General features: G+C 45.0%; 2 protein-coding genes across 2 annotated transcripts in view; both read left to right on the forward strand.

Annotated features, from left to right (window-relative positions):
* Positions 1–17576, forward strand: part of Cfap57 (cilia and flagella associated protein 57) — a 69837-nt gene that overhangs the window by 42949 nt on the left and 9312 nt on the right. Inside the window, exons 18-21 of the mRNA XM_026397759.2 lie at positions 4655–4771; positions 6061–6195; positions 6279–6422; positions 13972–14104. Of these exons, the coding sequence (XP_026253544.1) occupies positions 4655–4771; positions 6061–6195; positions 6279–6422; positions 13972–14104 (529 nt within the window). The remainder of the gene's footprint in view (positions 1–4654; positions 4772–6060; positions 6196–6278; positions 6423–13971; positions 14105–17576) is intronic.
* On the forward strand, positions 16807–17190 carry LOC113189086 (translationally-controlled tumor protein-like). Its single transcript, XM_077803708.1, has one exon. The coding sequence runs from the start codon at positions 16807–16809 to the stop codon at positions 17188–17190; it is 384 nt and encodes a 127-aa protein (XP_077659834.1).

A 17576-nucleotide genomic window follows, 5' to 3' on the forward strand; every position in this document is an offset into this window, starting at 1 on the left:
TGTGACATGTATCTACCTCACAGCCTCCCTTCAGGGGGCAGAAAGTAGCTTACAGTGAGGTCTGTGGTTGATCTAAAATTGAATTCTTTATTTTTCTTCCATTTTCCTCTCCAAATTCTTGATTTTAAAACCTCACCCTTTCTCCAGTTTCTTTTTTTTTCTCAGAAAATGGTACAGTGAGGGTGCTGGGGATATAGCACAGTTGGTAGAGTGCTTGTCTCAAATGCACAAAGAAAAGAAAATGGTACTGTGATCTACCCAGTTACTTAAAGTAGAAATTTAGAAGTCTTTCTTAATTCATCCCTTCTCTTAAGCCGATATCCAAACCATCACTAACATCTATCTAATCAATTTTCAAAAGATATTTCAAATCCGTTGTTCCTCCCTGCTGCTATTATCCTCACCCAAGCCTCCACCATTTCTTATCTGGTCTCTACTCCAGGCTTCAGCCTGGTCTCCAGGGAGTGGTCAGAGCAAAAGTGCCCTAATGAATGGTGTCCTATCCCACCCTGAATATAACATCCAAAGTCCCACAAGCCCTGCACCACCTGGCGTCTCCCTAGCTCTCCAGTCTCATCTCCAGCCTCTGTTTCCTGTTCCATCTACCAGTTTTCTGACAGACCCTACAACAAGCCAAGCTTTTTCCATCCTAAGATCTCTTCAGGGCTGTTCCCTCTGCCTGGAAGGCTCTGACCCCAAATTGTCACGTGACTGGCTTCTTTGCATCTTTCAGGTCTCAGCTTGTATGTCACCTCTTCAAGGGAACCTTCTCTGACCACTCTAGACAAAATAGGATCCTGCTTCCCCCTCCATCTTCTAGTTGGTTGTGCTAAGTAAGGAGAATAGGTACAAGTATGTCACCACTGATGACCCTGCTAGAATCGGGTGCTGGTCAGCCCAGTGAAAAGACACCTTTTCTCTAGGAGGTTCAGTAAAGAAACTAGGTGGGGATTGGTCCAGGGATGGGGGCACAAAGGAATCTAGAGACTGTGGCAGTGACTGTGTCCCTAGCAGCTGTAGGCTGTTCTCTCTCAACTCACCTGACTACAGAGCTGCCTTCTCACGGCCTCCTACCATTCTGGAATGACTTCAGGGCCCAAAAATGGCAACTGATTAGTCCTTCTAGTAACAAAACACTTTGGACCAGGTAACTTACAAACAACAGAAATTAATTGCTCACAGTTGTAAAGTTGAGAAGTTCAAGAACAAGGGGCCAGCAGATTCCATATTGGAAGGGCCTATATCTCATAGTTCCAACTGCTCTGTGCCTTCAAGCAGAAGGGCAAAGGGGGATGGCTGACAGCCTCCCTCAGGCCTCTTCTATAAGGGCACCGAGTCCATTAAGAGAATCAAAAACCCTTGTGACCTAATCACCTGCCAAAGGCCCCATCACTTAATGCCATTACCTTGGGGGTTAGGTTTCAACATATAAATTCTGGAAGAACACTATAGCAGCATCCCAAGAAGATAAGAGAAAGATTGGAGCCCCCTTTCTCCTGGAAGGTCAGTATGCCACAGACCCCTGAAAATCACTGTCCTAATTCTCTCTCCTCATTTGACATATTTGTCACCTGGATTTAAGATCACAGTTTGCTAAAGCTCAGCTAACTTTCCATCCCAGCATACATGGGGGATTATTACTTTCCCAAGCAGTAACAGGGGCCAAGCATGGCATTGATACTCAGCAGGGTATATGCTTGTGTCTTGGGAATGATTTTAATAAGGCCCCTCCTACCTCCTCCCCATGCCAGATGTCACCAGGGCTGATATCTGGGTCTGGTTCCTTCAAGGGGCCTCTGGCCTTGGAACTTTCCTCTGGGGATCAGACTTATTCTGCCCACCCACTGCAGATCTCCTGTGAAGTTCCTCTTCTGCAGGAAGGAGGCCTCAACCCTTGGTTCATGTGTATAGCTGAGACCTCTGAATGAACATATAGCCTTCCTTGGTTCAGGTACCACCCCTCATATACACTTTTCCAGCTTTTCACTGTCAACTCTAGGGCCCCTTTCTCCTTCCTAGGGGAAAGGTTTCTGGATCCTTGTTGTTTGGGTTTCCAATTATTAATTTATTCATCTAGTAAGGGTTTCTCAACATCAACCTATTGATTACCTGTTGTGGGGGCTGTTCTCTGCATTGTAGGGCATTTGGCAGCATCCCTAGTCTCTCCCCACTGGAGGTAGTTGTATCCCCTGCCCAGGGTGTTACAACCCAAAATGTCTCCAGACATTGCCAAATATCCTGTGGGAGCAGGAGGTGGGGATGCACCCTCTCCCTCCCCCATTACATTGAGAATTACTGAGTATGATGAATAACATGGAAACGTAGATGGAGTCCTGTTCTCTATAGATGGAAGCCGAGCTAGGAAAAGGATGCTTCTTCCAACTACTAAGCTAGCCTTCTGGCAGTCTAGATAAATACTCAAATTTCACATATTTCATAATTTTTCCTATAAAATAGTAATTTGAGGGTTTGCCTTAGGGGGAAATATAGCAGAGATTTTTAAAATGCTGTCCTGTTATCTCTCTTCCACTCTAACTCAACTTGTCATTGCTGACTTAAGATAGTAGAGAGGCACAGTTGACGGTAGGCACTCAGGCATGACTTTTGGGAGCCCTACAAATTGGAGAAACCCCTTTCTCTCTTACATTTTGCCTGGTCAAGGACACTATCATCTCTCACCTGGGCCCCAGCAGCAGCCTCCTGGCTGGTCTCCCTGGACCCAGTTTTGCTCTTTTCACCGGAACCTCTGCATGAGGGCCTCTAAGAAATCAGGCAGCTCATGCCACTCTTGGCAAAACCTTGGCAGCCCCCAGAGCTTTCAGATAAAGGCCAAACTTCTCACCATTTGATCCTCTACCTTTGGGTTCTGGGTGACCCAGCTCAGGTGACCTTCCCAGCTCCCTCCTCCTCCCCTTCTCCTGCTGCCCCCTCCTGCAGCCACCTGGAACCACTAGGAAAGGTACACCACACCAGGCTGCCACGCCTCTGGTCCCCTGTGTGTAGGCTGCTCTCTGCCTGCAATTCTCTCTTCCTTTTTGTTCTCTAATATTTACTGTTCCTACGAAAGCCAGCTGAAGCATCCCTTTTCTGGAGGCCACCTGCTCACCTTCTCTGTTTCTCCCATTGCTCCCTCACTTCCCACTTACTTCTCCTATCTCTCTGGTCCCGAGGCTTCCGGAAGACAAGACTCCCTCTTAATCAGTTCTACATCCCTAATCCCACAGCAGCTGGGTGGACCTTTCCAATGGGCACGTTCTTTCTCTAGCTGTGCCGAAATAACCCTTGCTGTCATCCTGTGCAAGGTGGCTCTGCATAGCTTTGCTAACACTCCCTGCTTATCTTATCACTCCTCTTCCGGAGGCAGGTTATTTCACCCTCTCCTTGCACCACCCACATGGCTCCCTTTGCCCTTCACACTGCCATCCATTCACTCAGGTATGTATTGAGTGCCACCTTTATGCCAGGTTATTGTGTCAAAGGGCTATTCTGTCAAAATACAATGTTCCCAGTAACAAAGAAAATATAATTCTAAAAGCATCCCTTTTTATGTCTAGAACATGGATGTGACTCTGTGGGGCCTCTGGTAGCCCACAGAGACAAGAGCCTTGAATCTGAGCAAAGGGCCTGGAATAGACTTGGAGGCTACTCCATCCAGCCATGAAAAACATCCAATGAGCTGTAGCATTCCCCACCACTGAGCATCCCTAGTAACAGGAATCCTAGTGTCCACCAAATTTCGGGTGCAAATCAAGTATCACCTTTTGCTTTGGCAGGAATTCAGTTCATTGCAAGCTCACACACGGCCCATCTCATCCTAATGGGAAGTTTCAGTTATCATTCACGCATCTATTTATTAATATTTATTTTTTTAGGTGTAGTTAGACACAATACCTTTATTTTATTTATTTATTTTTATTTGGTGCTGAGGATCGAACCCAGAGCCTCACACATGCTAGACAAGCGCTCTACCGCTGAGCCATAACCCAGCCCTCATTGACACATCTTTAGTTAATAAAATAAACCAATGTACAGAAAATCTTTCAGAAGCTCCCTAGTGGTTTCTTGATCTTCCTTTGAAGATGGGATACCCCTCAGTTATACTTTTTAAGACCTTTTCAATAGAATGAAGGTTTTGACTTAACCTCCTCTTTCCAGTTTTATGCCTTAGGTTGGGTATACCTCTGAGCCATGCCGGTCCCTCAAACTCTGCTTAGACTAAGCTTTCTGCTTTAGAATGACTGCGGCCCCTGAGGGTGAGGTTCACTCATACAACCACACCAAGCAGCAAAGAGGATGCTTCCCTGGAGAACCTGCCTCATGTTACAGTTGAGACTTCGGTACTTGAGAGTCATGGAGTTAGAAGGAATTTGAGAAAGGGATCAGCAATTAAGGAAAGAGAAGGTGGCCAAGTGGGAAACTTCCCATCAAGCCATAGATATCCATGGCCCTGAATTGCCACATCAGCCAAGGAGGTGGGGGCTTTTAGGATGGTGGGGAGTAAGAAGAAAGGCTTCGTTCCAGAGGATACAGGTGGAAACTGAAAAATAATACCCTGATCTTGGGGCACATATACACTGGAAGACTTCAGTTCTCAAATATATTTGCGAGCTCTCACCTTCTTTTTCTTGGCGCGTTTTCCCCTTGTTCTCTATAGATGGAAGCTGAGCTGGAGCGTTTTCATAAACAGAACACGCAACTGGAATTGAACATCACAGAGCTGTGGCAGAAACTAAGAGCCACCGATCAAGAGATGCGCAAAGAGAAACAGAAGGTGTGAGGATTTTCAGAGTCTGGCACGATTGCACTTGGAAACTGGCACCTGCCTGCAGTGGGCAGCTGGCTTCTCAGGGACAGCCTGCCCATCGCTAAAACACTCTTCCCATTTTAAGTTCTTTATTTGCCCACAGTGCTGCCTGATTTCAGAATTCATCTGAGACGACAAAACAGTGATCACGGGTAGGAAGACAGTACTGGAGGAACATTCTTAGCTTTTGCCTTGTTTGGCCTGGAGAAGAACATTCTCAGGAGGGCATTTGTAGTCAGTATTTAAGGGTTTTTATGACAAAAAGATTGATGAGGCTAGGAGAACCTCAGAGATCATCTGCACCAGTCTCTTTATCTTATAAATAAGGACAATCAGCCCAAATAATTAGGAGGTTAAGAAATTCATCCAGCATCCATAGCTGTTAGTGCATCCTAAGTCTTCTGGTCCTGGGACAGGACATAGTTGAACCTTCACCCCCAGCACTAGCCACCTGGTAACATTTGCTGAATCAGATTGAATTTCCATCCTCCACCTCAAGCATTTACTCCACATCAAACATTTACTAGAAGCTGCTGAGCTACAAATATGAGCTGGTTCAGATTCTGCCCTTCACAGGCTGGAGAGGCTAATGGGTGACTTGTGGCATGTGCCTATTGTAATGCAAGGTAGAAAATTATGGAATATGGATAAAGAGCTAGAAGAGTGAAAAGAAAGGAAATACCCTTTCTAGGTCAGGGTCAGGGAAAACATGTATCAGAGAAACATGATTGAAGAGGGGGAACTAGTCCAAATAGGCCGAAGAAGCAGCCCAGTTCTGTGGGGTTATCTCCATACCCTTCCATGTCTCCTTACTGTCAGGAGGGGTAAGCACTAGATGAGCTCATAAGGGGAGCTGCGCAAGCCCTGGCCAGGGACCTGCCAGAGAGTGATGTTACCATCTATCTTGGCTCTAGAGGAATATGAGTAGACACATGAGCCTCCTTTCATCTTTTAAGCCCCATGGTCCTGAAAGGATTCCAGAGCCAATAAAAGAAGCCTTGTGTATGGTCTCTCAAGGATCAAGCACCAGGTCTTGTAGGCTGTTCAGATGCCTGGCCCAGGCAGGTGCACAAAAGTTTCAGTGCTGCCACTAGGCCCTGTAGGTCCCCGTGCCTAGTGCGTCCCCTGGCAGTTAGCTGTAAGTCACAGAAGAGATGTCTCTTGTCCCTTTCTGTGCCGTTGCCTCTGTCTGCAGCCTCTGCCCATCTACCTGGAATGTGGCCCACCGTGCCCAAAGTAAATGTCTTTAATTGCAGGAGCGGGACTTGGAAGCAGTGGTCAAATGGTTTAAGACAGACCTTCACAACTGTGTGGCATATATCCAGGAGCCCCCGCTGCTGAAGGAGAAGGTCCGAGGTCTGTTTGAGAAGTACGTGCAGCGAGCAGACATGGTAAGCAGCCTCCCCTGCAGCCCTGCCCTGCCCTGTGCTCTGCAGCCTCCCCTCCTTGCTGAGAATCCCCTGGGCTCCATCAGGTGGAGATGGCAGGGCTGAACACAGACCTGCAGCAGGAGTACGCCCGCCAGCGGGAGCACCTGGAAAGGAACCTGGCCACGATCAAGAAGAAGGTGCTCAAGGAGAGCGAGCTGCACCGCACAGACTATGTCCGCATCATGCAGGTACCAGCACCCACCCTTGCCCCCCAGGAGGCCAAGCTGTCGAGATGAGTCCCTCTGAGACCACCATCCTCGGGGCTCCCCAGGCATCCAGAGGACCCACTAGCTTTCCCTACAGCTCCCTTTTGGCTGCTGTCCTCTGTGCACTCAGAACTTGCCCTGTCTGTGACCATGGCCAAGAGCCCACTCAAGGAACCTTCCTAGGCATCTCTGTGCCCCCTTGTTCACCAGCATCCCTGTTCCTCTTCCTGCCCCATCTCTATCCAAAGCACACCTGTGTCCTGACTCATTCCTCTCACCATCCTGTCCCTCAGGACCTTCATCCACAGTATTTTAGCTCTCCTAAGTCACTCTGTCTTCTCTCCTCCGTTTCCAACTCTTGTTTCATCTTATTTTGTTTTGCTACTTTTTATTCTGATGCTCACTCCTGCTAGGACACGCCTGTCTCTCCTACCTCTTCTCACTTTGCTGATGCCACGGGTCTCTACCCTTATCTCTTGGTCCAGAGCAAACCACACCCACCTGAGCTGGCCCCACTCTGACTTAATAAATTCTTCATGCCCAACCTCCAGGATCCTTCACAGGGCTGCTCAGAGAGCCTGGCCCCAATACTGCCACCTCACCTAAGCATGTTGTCAGGACTGCTGGTCAGGAGGCTCCTGCCAGATTTCTGTTTGGTATCAGTATCATCTGAGGCAATTAAGGTGAATTAATATCAAAAGAGAACATCAGAATCACATTTATAAAACACATACCTTCTTATATTTACATTTCTTTAATAGCCTAATTAAAATGCTGGAATGGGAACAGGTTGCAGTTGGATTGAAACTAAAGCCTAAGTTGGGTAGTGCACACATAGCTAGGCAGAGCACATTGCAACTCAGGCCAGACCCAGGCATGGCTGGTCTCAGGTCATTTTACAACCAGCCCCACCTCCTCCATCAAACCCTCACTCAACTTTGGGCCACAAAAGCAGTCAGAGGCCCAGAAAGGGGAGTAGATCCAGTAGGCAGGACCCTTGGCACCAACAGCCCCACACAGAGCCATTGCAAGGGGCCTTAAGTACCCAGAGCACTGAGAGATTCCTGGGCCCTAGAATGTAGCAAACTGGGCAGTGGGACCAGAATGACAGAGGAATATTTGTCAGCAGGTGTCAGAGCTGAAGTCTCAAGTGCCCTGCCTATACTGGCACACAGGCCGGAGAGGTCCTCTGAAGACTGGGTCCCTTTAAAGCAAGATGTCCAAAGCAAATGTCAGTCCTAAAAGGAGAGAAGAAAGGAACTGAAGACCACAGGCTGGTCATAGGATGCAGGAGTCCACACGAGGCTGACAGGGCAGGCATCGTGTCCTCTTTTCCTCTCCTGTTCCCCCCAAGCCAGGGTGGGGATGGGGAGAAAAGGAGATACAGCAGAGCTCCTATCCAGCCCAGCCCCTCCCATAAGCCCAGTCCCCAGAAGAGTGTCTTCCCAAGCAGCATTGTAAGCCTAGGTGCTTTGCAGTCCTGTGGATCCAGAGAATTGACTCAGATAACAATAGGGAACAAGAAAGGGGCCCTGTGGGCAGGCTCAGAGTTCATTCCCCCTCAACCAGAGAGGCTCCTTGCTGATCACAGTGGGACTCTGTGTAGGATTCTGTTTGCAAAAAGTTAGGAAGGTTTTTTTTAAAGGAAAACTTTCGAACCGCTGTTCTGGATGCTAAAAATTGTTTCCTTATTTGATGTTAAAATTGAAGAAGGACTGGGCCAGGGCCAGGCCAGATGGCAGGGTTTATACAAGCAAACCTCAGCTTGGAATCATGTTCCCAGCCAGGATATGGAAGGCAAATGGGCACTGTCACTGTGTAGATCTGAGTTATGCTGCTTCTGCCACTCTTTGGCCAGCAGAACATGGGTAAATTCCTTGACTTCTCCAGGAGATGCCCTCCTTATCTATAAAATGGAGAGGAAAACACTAACCCCCGTGGTTACTATGAGGACTGAACAGGATAACCTTTGTAAAGTACAAGGCACTGGCCTGGGACAGAATCAGTGTACAAAAAATGTCATTTCCCTTCCCTTCTTCTTAACAAAGACTGCATATAGGAACCAAGGTAGAAACCAAGTGGGAGAGCCTAGAAACCCCTCATAACAAGGGCCAGGGTAGCTGCTCCTGGGGGTGGGTGAAGGGACAGCACAACTGATTCCAGACCCCCAGCTGGTGTTCAAGTGCTCCTGCTCCTTTGGCAAGAGTTTGTCAGGAGCCTGCTGAAACTGTGTCTGCAGCTGCTGGGTCCCTGGCATCTTAATCCCAAAGGCTGAGGAAAGCTGGGATGGACATGGCATTTGAGAGCTACTCATTAGAAAATAACAAAAAATGAGGCCACTTTCTCATTTGTATATTCAGATAGGAGCTCGGGGCCTCCCTGCTGCATTCTCAGCATACTTGCAGATATGGAAATTAGAGTTGCTATGGAATACAAACATCTAGGACACACATTCATTCAGTTCACATTTGAGAGCCTCGTATACAGCAAGGTTTGTGTTAGACATGGAAGATTCCAAGATGAATGTGAGGGTGTCCCTACCCTCAAGAAGCTCCTCCCAGGAAACTTGGACCAGGTTCAAGTAATCTCTTCTCCATTTAGTATATCGCAGTGCAGTGGGCTAATGGGGGGAAGCAGAGTGCAGTTATGCCTTAGAGACTCATGGAAGATTTCTGAGGGAAGGTGGCATTTGAGCTGAGCTTACGGTAGATAGAGGGTAGTCAGGGACCAACTAGGGGAAGAGAGAATAACCTGAGAAAAAGAAAGGAGACGGTCTTGGGAGGACAGAGGTGGTTGCAGACCCCATGAGTCCACAGACCTCAGTTTGTTGCAAAGTGTTGGGGTAGAGAGAAAGGTCCCATTGAAATGGTAGGTAATCAACAGTCAGGTTGAAAAGGGCCTTCCACACCATGCCAGGATCATGAGATTCATCCTGACCACATCCATGACCTGAAAGACTTCTTAAGCTGGCAGGGATGTTATCTTTGTTTCGTAAAGATGGACTCCTTTGGCATGGTGGACAGACTGGAGGCACTCCATAGGCAGGTAGAGAAAGAGTCAGGTGGCAGGGAAACTCATTAGGAGATTGCTATTGCATTAAAGGTAAATGAGAGGGCATTTGCCCCTTAGAAAGGGGCAAGTTATGATGTCAGAAGGCATTTCAGAGCAGAAATGACAAATAGAAATGACTTAAACACAGGATATAGGTGAAAAGAAGAGCAGAAAAGGAGTCTGAGATGGTTCATTTTGTGCAATTAGACAGATGGAGATGCCACCGACTGTGAGTTCCAGAAAGACACCACCGGATGCCAGGTTTCCAAGTTACTGGAGCAATGAGTGCATCTGTTGCTTGCTTTTTTTCAAAAGATAGTTGACTCTGAGCCTGCCAGAAGGTGGTGCTACAGACATTTCTTTCCCTGCCCTGCCCATCAAGGGTGTCTGAAAGAACAGCCAGGGTCATCAGGCTGTTCCAAAGGCCTATGGCAGTTCTGGTCACCCTAGCTAGGTATAGCCCCTTTGTTTAGAAACCTCCATTATATATGGACCGTAGCATCCTCTAGCCAAGTTAGTCTCTCTCACATTTCCCAGGCTCAGGTCAGATTTTTCCTGCAGCTGAGTACTTAGATGGGTCTGGAGAACTGTAGGAGTTTATAAAAGCTATCCTGACCAGGGAGCTATCAGAACACAGGGCTCAGAAGCCTGGTGTGTTAATTTTTAATTCACAAAGCTACCAAATGTACATACAGTTGACCTGAGTGTGATCTTTGGACTCCTCAGAACTGTGGCCACCCTTGAAAACATTTTATAAAGAACCCAACCTGTACTCATTGGGGATGTCGTTAGCCATCACATTATGCAAGATATTGGAATGGAGGTAAATGAGTGGTGATGGAGTAGTGTCTGAAGGCAGCAGTCAGGAAGGAACAGGGCACTTTGGAGGCAGACAGGCATCTTCAAACAGATTTCATGTAGATTTGACCTGCAAGACTTTGCTAGTCAAAGTGTGGCCTGCAGACAAGCCATAGCAACATCTCTTGGGAGCTACCATTTATCCTCTGTGTTATTTCTACATCCAAAGCAAGTCCTATAATGCCTACTCTATAAGGTGGTTGTAAGGATGAAATAAGGTGATTATGTAAAATGTTTGATATGTTGTGAGAATCCAATTGACCCTTGCAATTATGATTATTCTTGTTTTTATTCTTAATAGCAAGCTTTTAGTGTTTGTGTTCTGCTTGCTCCCTGTTGGCTCCAGGCCTGGAATACTCTTCTCCAACCTCAGTCTCCCCTGAGAACCTTCCTCACACTGGGTTGGGGCCCTGCTTCTAACTCTGATGGCATCTCTCTGCATTAGAGCCTAGAGGAACCTTCCCTGTTCAGCACATTGACCAGAGCACAGCAAGTTTCAAGAACAACTGGTTAGGGGCTGGGGACGTGGCTCAAGCGGTAGCACTCGCCTGGCATGCATGCGGCCCAGGTTCAATCCTCAGCACCACATACCAACAAAGATGTTGTGTCCACCGAGAACTAAAAAATAAACATTAAAAAAAAAAAAAAAGAACAACTGGTTAATAGATGACTTGGTTTTTGGATGAAGGAAGGAAGAAAGGGACGAACAAACAAGAGAATCAGTTTTCATTGAGCCATGGGCCTTAATCACACTCTAATGAGGATGGAATCATGCCCTGGAGATGCCCATTTAGGCAAGGAAGGATCATGGAAGTGTCAAAGACTGGCAGTGGGATCATTAACAACCATACCAAAATATACCAGGAGCCAGAAATCCCAGTCACAGGGTGTAGGTGGTAGAGGGGGGAGGGAGAAACTAGGGCAAGGGCTCCCGTGGGACCACAATAGTCCTAGAGGAGAGAGGGACCAAGAGCCAGTTATAATCACAGCAAGGTGAATACAAGGTGCAGCTCCAGCACAAAATCAGTAGGATTCTGTGATAAAAGGAAATGACCAAGAAAAGGAAATAACTAAAGATGTAACCTGAGAGGGCTCAAAATGGTATCTTGAGGAGCTGGGACTGCAGCTCTGTGGCAGAGTGCTCGCCTAGCACATGTGAGGCACTGGGTTCGACCCTTAGCACCACATAAAACTAAACAAAATAAAGGCATGCTATCCATATACAACTACAAAATTTTTTTCTTTAGTGGTACTTTGAGTTTCTAGTCTTCATTCTGATTGCCATTATTGCTTTATTGGATGAAGGAGAAGTGAAGCTAAGCAAAACCAACCAAGAATAGAGAGAGCTCCCAAGCCAGCAAGTTTGCCCGTGACTTCCTTGTGGTTCTTTTTAAGACCCTCGCTTCTATTCTAGTCTCCTCTACCTGACCCTTACCCCTTAATTTCTTTATTAGTAAGTATCTTCTCTTATTTCAACCTGGTATGCAGTGCATTCATATTGATTTGCTTATCCATCCCACAAATATTTTTTGAGCACCTCTTACATGCAAGGGCAGGATCCAGGGGTTTAGCAATAAATATATATTAAATCAATCATGTCATGATATAAAGTTGGTATGGGGAAGTTCCAGGGGAGGGGACTATCAGAGAGTTTCACTGGGCAGTATCTGGAAAGTAAATGTAGGCAATTTATCACCAAGGCCTGGATTGGTTAGAAGGGTAAAGCATTGCATGGAGAAAATCTGCTGACACAGAAAAATAGACACAAAGCCTGGCCTGGGGAACAACAGGTTTGGCAGTGAGGGTTGGGCATTTCATCCAAGAACGAGGGAATCTTTTTTAGTGAGAAAAACTGAAAGTAAGTGATATATTGAGCTTCTAAAAGTCTAGATCTATTTTTAAAGGAAGAGTCTCTGGAGGGAAGGAATCTGGGATATCTTCAGCAGTCCCAGCTCTTTCCTGGCTTGAGGGGGCCCATACCCTTAGCAGAGAAGGGCTTATCTAGCACAAATCAGTGAGAAGGGTGCCTGAGATCTGCCCAGCCCTGACCCATACTCCCCACTTCTAAGACTGTGCCCCAAGTTTATTCCTGGACAAGGCCCATTTCATGTAGATTTGACCTGCAAGACTTTGCTAGTCAAAGTGTGGCCTGCAGACATGCCACAGCAACATCCCTTGGGAGCTGGTTAAAAATGCAGACTCTCAGGCCCCACCCAAGACCCACCAAACAGCAGCTTCATTTAACAAGATGCTCAGATGATTTATTCACAGTCCTAGGTGGGGCTCTATGATAGGCAAGCTGAATTCTGAGGCCAGGGGCCCTAGGAACAAAGCCGTGAGTCTCTCTGGACCCGTGGGGCCTCCTCCTTAGTGCCACCTGGGGCCCCTATGCTAAATATGAAATGGAAGGTAGAAGCTTGAAGTGTGGGAAAAGGAGAAGAGACTATCTGGTCCCAGCACACAGCACCCCAGCAGCTGGCCTGTAGTAAATTTCATTCACACTCTCTTCTACTTCCCTCTTCCATCTCATAGTGATATAGAACTGCTACCGTCCCCCTATGTCAACTGTTTCACACTTCTCTGTCCTGACTCCTATTATTCCAGTTCTCTGGGACACCCTTTACCCTCTCTTGAGAACCTCCTTTAAGCCTCAGCTCAGGGGTCAGTTGCTAGCAATCCATTCGCTATTCAGGCTTGACTAAGTGCCTTTCCTCTGTGACCTATCCTCCACCTTAGCAAGGTGGCTCCGTGCTAAAATGGGCCCATATCCCCCACCAAGAGCAGAGGCCAGGTCTCACTTTGAAAATGCCATGATCATCACAGTGGCTGGTGCATGATGGGTATTCACTATAAGGTATTGGATGGAGATGGATGGATGAGTGGATGTGGGGGGCGGGATGGATGGATATTTGTCAAACACAAACAAGAGAAGTGAATTTCCAGTGGATACAGCTGATGTTAATTATCAGATTATTTTTCTGTGTTACTAAATAGAATGATGTTGAGGACAGGGATCATGCTTTATTTCCGAAGTCTGCATTCCGAGGGACATAGCAGATGCTCCATAAATGTAGATTCAACAAATGAATGGGAAAAAATGAATAAAGGGCAGCTCAGTATTTAAGAGCTCTGGAACCAGACCACTAGGCTTAGAATCCTTACTCAGCCACTTGTTAAGTTACACAACCTCTGTGCCTGAGGTTCCTCTTCTATAAAATTGTGATCATAGGGGCTGGACATAGTGTGCTTAGTGTGTGTGAGACCCTGGGTCCAATCTCTGCACTCCCCCCAAAAAAGTATGATTGTAATAGAATCTAGCCATAGGGTTATTATGATGCTTAAATACATTAAAGTTGTATAAAAAGTACTTAGGAAAACATTGATGCTGTTCAAAAGAGCTCAGATGGATGGGAATAGTGCTGAGCTCACCTGAAAGTAAGTTAGCTATTACCTTGAGAGGCTGAACAATGAGAAAGCCAAATATACTCACACCCCAAGAGAGATCCAGAGAGTTAACCTGGGTCCAGACCAACACTGTCCATTCCCACCCCCTCAATCCCATGCCTTGTGTCCAACAGTCACTCATTCATACATATTCACTCTTGTTCCTTCTTTTCTAAAGGAAAATGTTTCCTTAATCAAGGAAATTAATGAACTCCGTAGGGAACTGAAGTACACCCGCTCTCAAGTTTATGACCTTGAAGCTGCTCTGAAACTGTCCAAAAAAATCCGAACACAAGAAGATCAAGAGACAGGTAATGTCATCAGTGGCTAGGGAGATGGGCATTGGGATGAAGGGACCAATGGCAACCATAAGCAGGTCTCTCTTTAGCTTCCTCTTGTATTAGGTCACATCCACTATGGCCCTCTGAGAACTTCTCCATGCCACATGCTTGCACTCCAAAAGATATGTGAGGATCATCCTACATTCAAACACTCACATGTCCACATCTCTTGTCTGAAATCCCAAGTTAGCTACAATTTGGAATTGAGAATCTTTCAGGCTTTAGAGAGAGCATACTACATGTTATGTAATGTCCTTAAAGGGGTGCAGGGTAGTGCCCTAAAAATTAAATGTTTTAGTATTATGTAGTGATATATGAATATTCACCCTAAGCTTCATGAATTTAAAAAAGCATTCCTTTTTTAAATCTTTCTGCATTTTAGAATTGTGGTCAAGGGATTGTGGATCTGTACAATTAAAATGAAGACCAAAAGATGAGAAACTATTAAAGGGGGAGAGGAATGATTACAAAAGAAATAATCGATGAGTTAGTTATAACTCCAGGTGCCTCTGAATTACTAATAGCCAAGATAAAAGGGGAAATAAGAAAATATTATTATTTAAATAGTTCTCCTTGTATAGCAAAAGGAAGTTTTTTTCCTGGAGAAACAAGCCTTTGCCAGACACCAAATTCTATGAGAAATTTACCACATGGATCTTTTTGAACGGAATGCTGCATAACAGTGGATGGAAAAAGTATAGACATTTCAGGCAATAAAGAAACATTCTTTAGGTATCTACATAAGGACAACGGATACATCCATAGGTATAAGGTTTATCTATGAAAAGTAATCCAGCATAGTTCAAGTATTTCATTTGTGGTGGTTTGTGTTCAGGAATAAAACTTAGAGACCTGGATAAACTGAAACATCCCATGGCTATGGATTAGGGAAAATGTCAGTTGTCTCATGTATGGTAGGTATTTACAATATTATCACTGGGGGGAAGTAGCTGAAAGGTTTTACTCGAGCAGCATTCATTTGTATTGTGCACCATGATCATGGAATGCCTACGTCTGACCTCTGATTTTGAATGGCCCACCAAGACAAGTCAGCTCAAAATATACATTCTCAAGTCATATAAGAAATTGGGGGGCTGGGGCTGTAGTTTAGTGGTAGAGCGCTTGCCTAGCATGCATGAGGCACTGGGTTCGACCCTCAGCACCACAGAAAAAATAAATTAATAAAATAAAGTCATTATGTCCATCTACAACTACAAAAAAGAAAAAAAAAGGAAGGAAATTGGCCAGTTCAGTTGTATTTAAGAATTCTTTATCTGAGTAAGAGAAATTGTTAAATTTCTCTTATTTAATATAATAATATTATATTAAATAATATAATATAAAAGTTTATATTAAATTTAAACATTTATATTAAATTTTCATACACATGACAATCAACTAACAGATCTAAAAGACACACCTGCTTTTCAGTTACTAAAGATGGCTACTTTAAAATAAACTAAAATGGCACAAATAAACCATAAGAAAAAAGGAGAACACAAAGGGAGTAAGAGACAAAATTTTGAGAGCTGGGAACTGATTAAATAGACCCAAGAAGCCTAAATCCTAAACCAGAAATGGTAAACGTGGGGGAGGGGAGGACAGGGGAACCTAATATAAACCACAAAACCCTCAGAAATCTCAGGAATTATCAGTAGCAGATATCTCTGGAAGTACAGATGAAGATAGGGCTGAAAACAGGAGAAAAAAATCTAAGAAGCTCTTAGATGTACCTAGTATCCAATATAATGGCTACAAGTACCCACATCAAGTCTATGATCATGAAATCTCAGATCGAAAAAGTACAAAGAAAAAACTCCTCCAAACTTCCAAGGGCGGGATAGAGAGAGATTGCATATAGAGAATCAAAAATCCCAATTACAGGGATGCGGTTGTGGCTCAGTGATAGAGCGCTTGCCTAGCATGTATGAGGCACTGGGTTTGAGCCTCAGCACCACATAAAAGTAAATAAATAAAATAAAGGTATTGAATCCATCTACAAACAAAAAAAATTTTTTTAAATCCTAATTATAGGATACAAAATCAATGTACAAAAGCAATTGTATTCTTTATACACTAACAGTGAACAAGCTGAAAATTAAGGAATCAATTTCATTGCTGGGTATGGTGGCACATGCCTTTAATTCTAGCAACTTGGGAGGCTGAGGAAAGAGGCTAGCAAGTTCAAGAGGAGCCTCAGCAACTTAGCAAGGCCTTAAGCAATTTAGTGAGACCCTGTCTCAAAAAATAAAAAGGATTGGGGATATGGCTCAGTGGTTAAGCACCTCTGGATTAAATTCCTAGTATCAAAACAAAACAAAAAACCCTAAGGAATAAACTTAAGGAGTCAAAAGACTTAAAACTACAAAACATTGCTGAAAGAAATTAAAGAAAGCATCAATAAATGAAAAGATTTTCCATGTTCATGGACTGGAAGACTTAATGTTGTCAAAGATGTCAATACTACCCAAAGTGATCTACAGACTCAACGCCATCCCTATCAAAATTTCAATGACTTTTTTTGCAGAAACAGAAAAATCCACTTTTTCCACCAGCTCTTCCCACTGCACGCCCCCTCCACCCCCACCCTGCCCTGCCACCCCCACCATCCCAGGCCCTCAGCTCTGATCTCCAGGCTCCTGCTAAGCTAGTGCCGCCCTCCAGTCGCCATCATGATTATCTACCCGGACCTCATCAGCCATTATGAGATGTTCTCCGACATTTACAAGATCCAGGAGATCATGGACAGGTTGTTCCTGGAGCTGGAGGGCAAGATGGTCAGTAGGACCGAGGGTAACATTGATGACTCGCTGATTGGTGGAAATGCCTCAGCTGAAAGACCCAAGGGCAAAGGTATGGATAGCACGGTAATCACTGATGTTGATATTGTCATGAACCATCATTTGCAGGAAACCAGCTTCACAAAAGAAACATACAAGAAATACATCAAAGATTACATGAAATCAATCAAAGGCAAACTTATAGAACCGAGATCACCAGATAGTAAAACCTTTTCAGACAGGGGCTACAGAACAAATCAAGCACATCCTTGCTAATTTTAAAAACTACCAGTTCTTTATTGGTGAAAACATGAATCTAGGTGGCATGGTCGGTCTCCTGGACTATGTGAGAATGGTGTGACCCGTATATGATTCTCTTTAAGGATGGTTTATAAATGGAAAAATATCAACAAATTTGATAGTTATTTGGCTCTATCATCTGTCATCACAACTGGCTGCTGCTTGTCAAACACACAACACCAGGACTTAAGACAAATGGAAGTGATGTCATCTTGAGCACATTTTATGTATTTATTTATTATTTATTTATTTTTGGTACCAGGGATGATGATGATGATGATGATGATGGTGGTGGTGATGATGGTGATGATGATGATGATTTGGTACTGGGGATTGAACTCAGGGGCACTCGACCCCTGAGC

The sequence above is a fragment of the Urocitellus parryii genome, chromosome 11 (assembly GCF_045843805.1).
Source record: "Urocitellus parryii isolate mUroPar1 chromosome 11, mUroPar1.hap1, whole genome shotgun sequence".
NCBI lineage: Eukaryota > Metazoa > Chordata > Mammalia > Rodentia > Sciuridae > Urocitellus > Urocitellus parryii.

Coding starts and splice junctions, on each gene's coding strand:
- LOC113189086 (XM_077803708.1), top strand. CDS start 16,807: ATGATTATCTACCCGGACCTCATCAGCCATTATGAGATGTTCTCCGAC.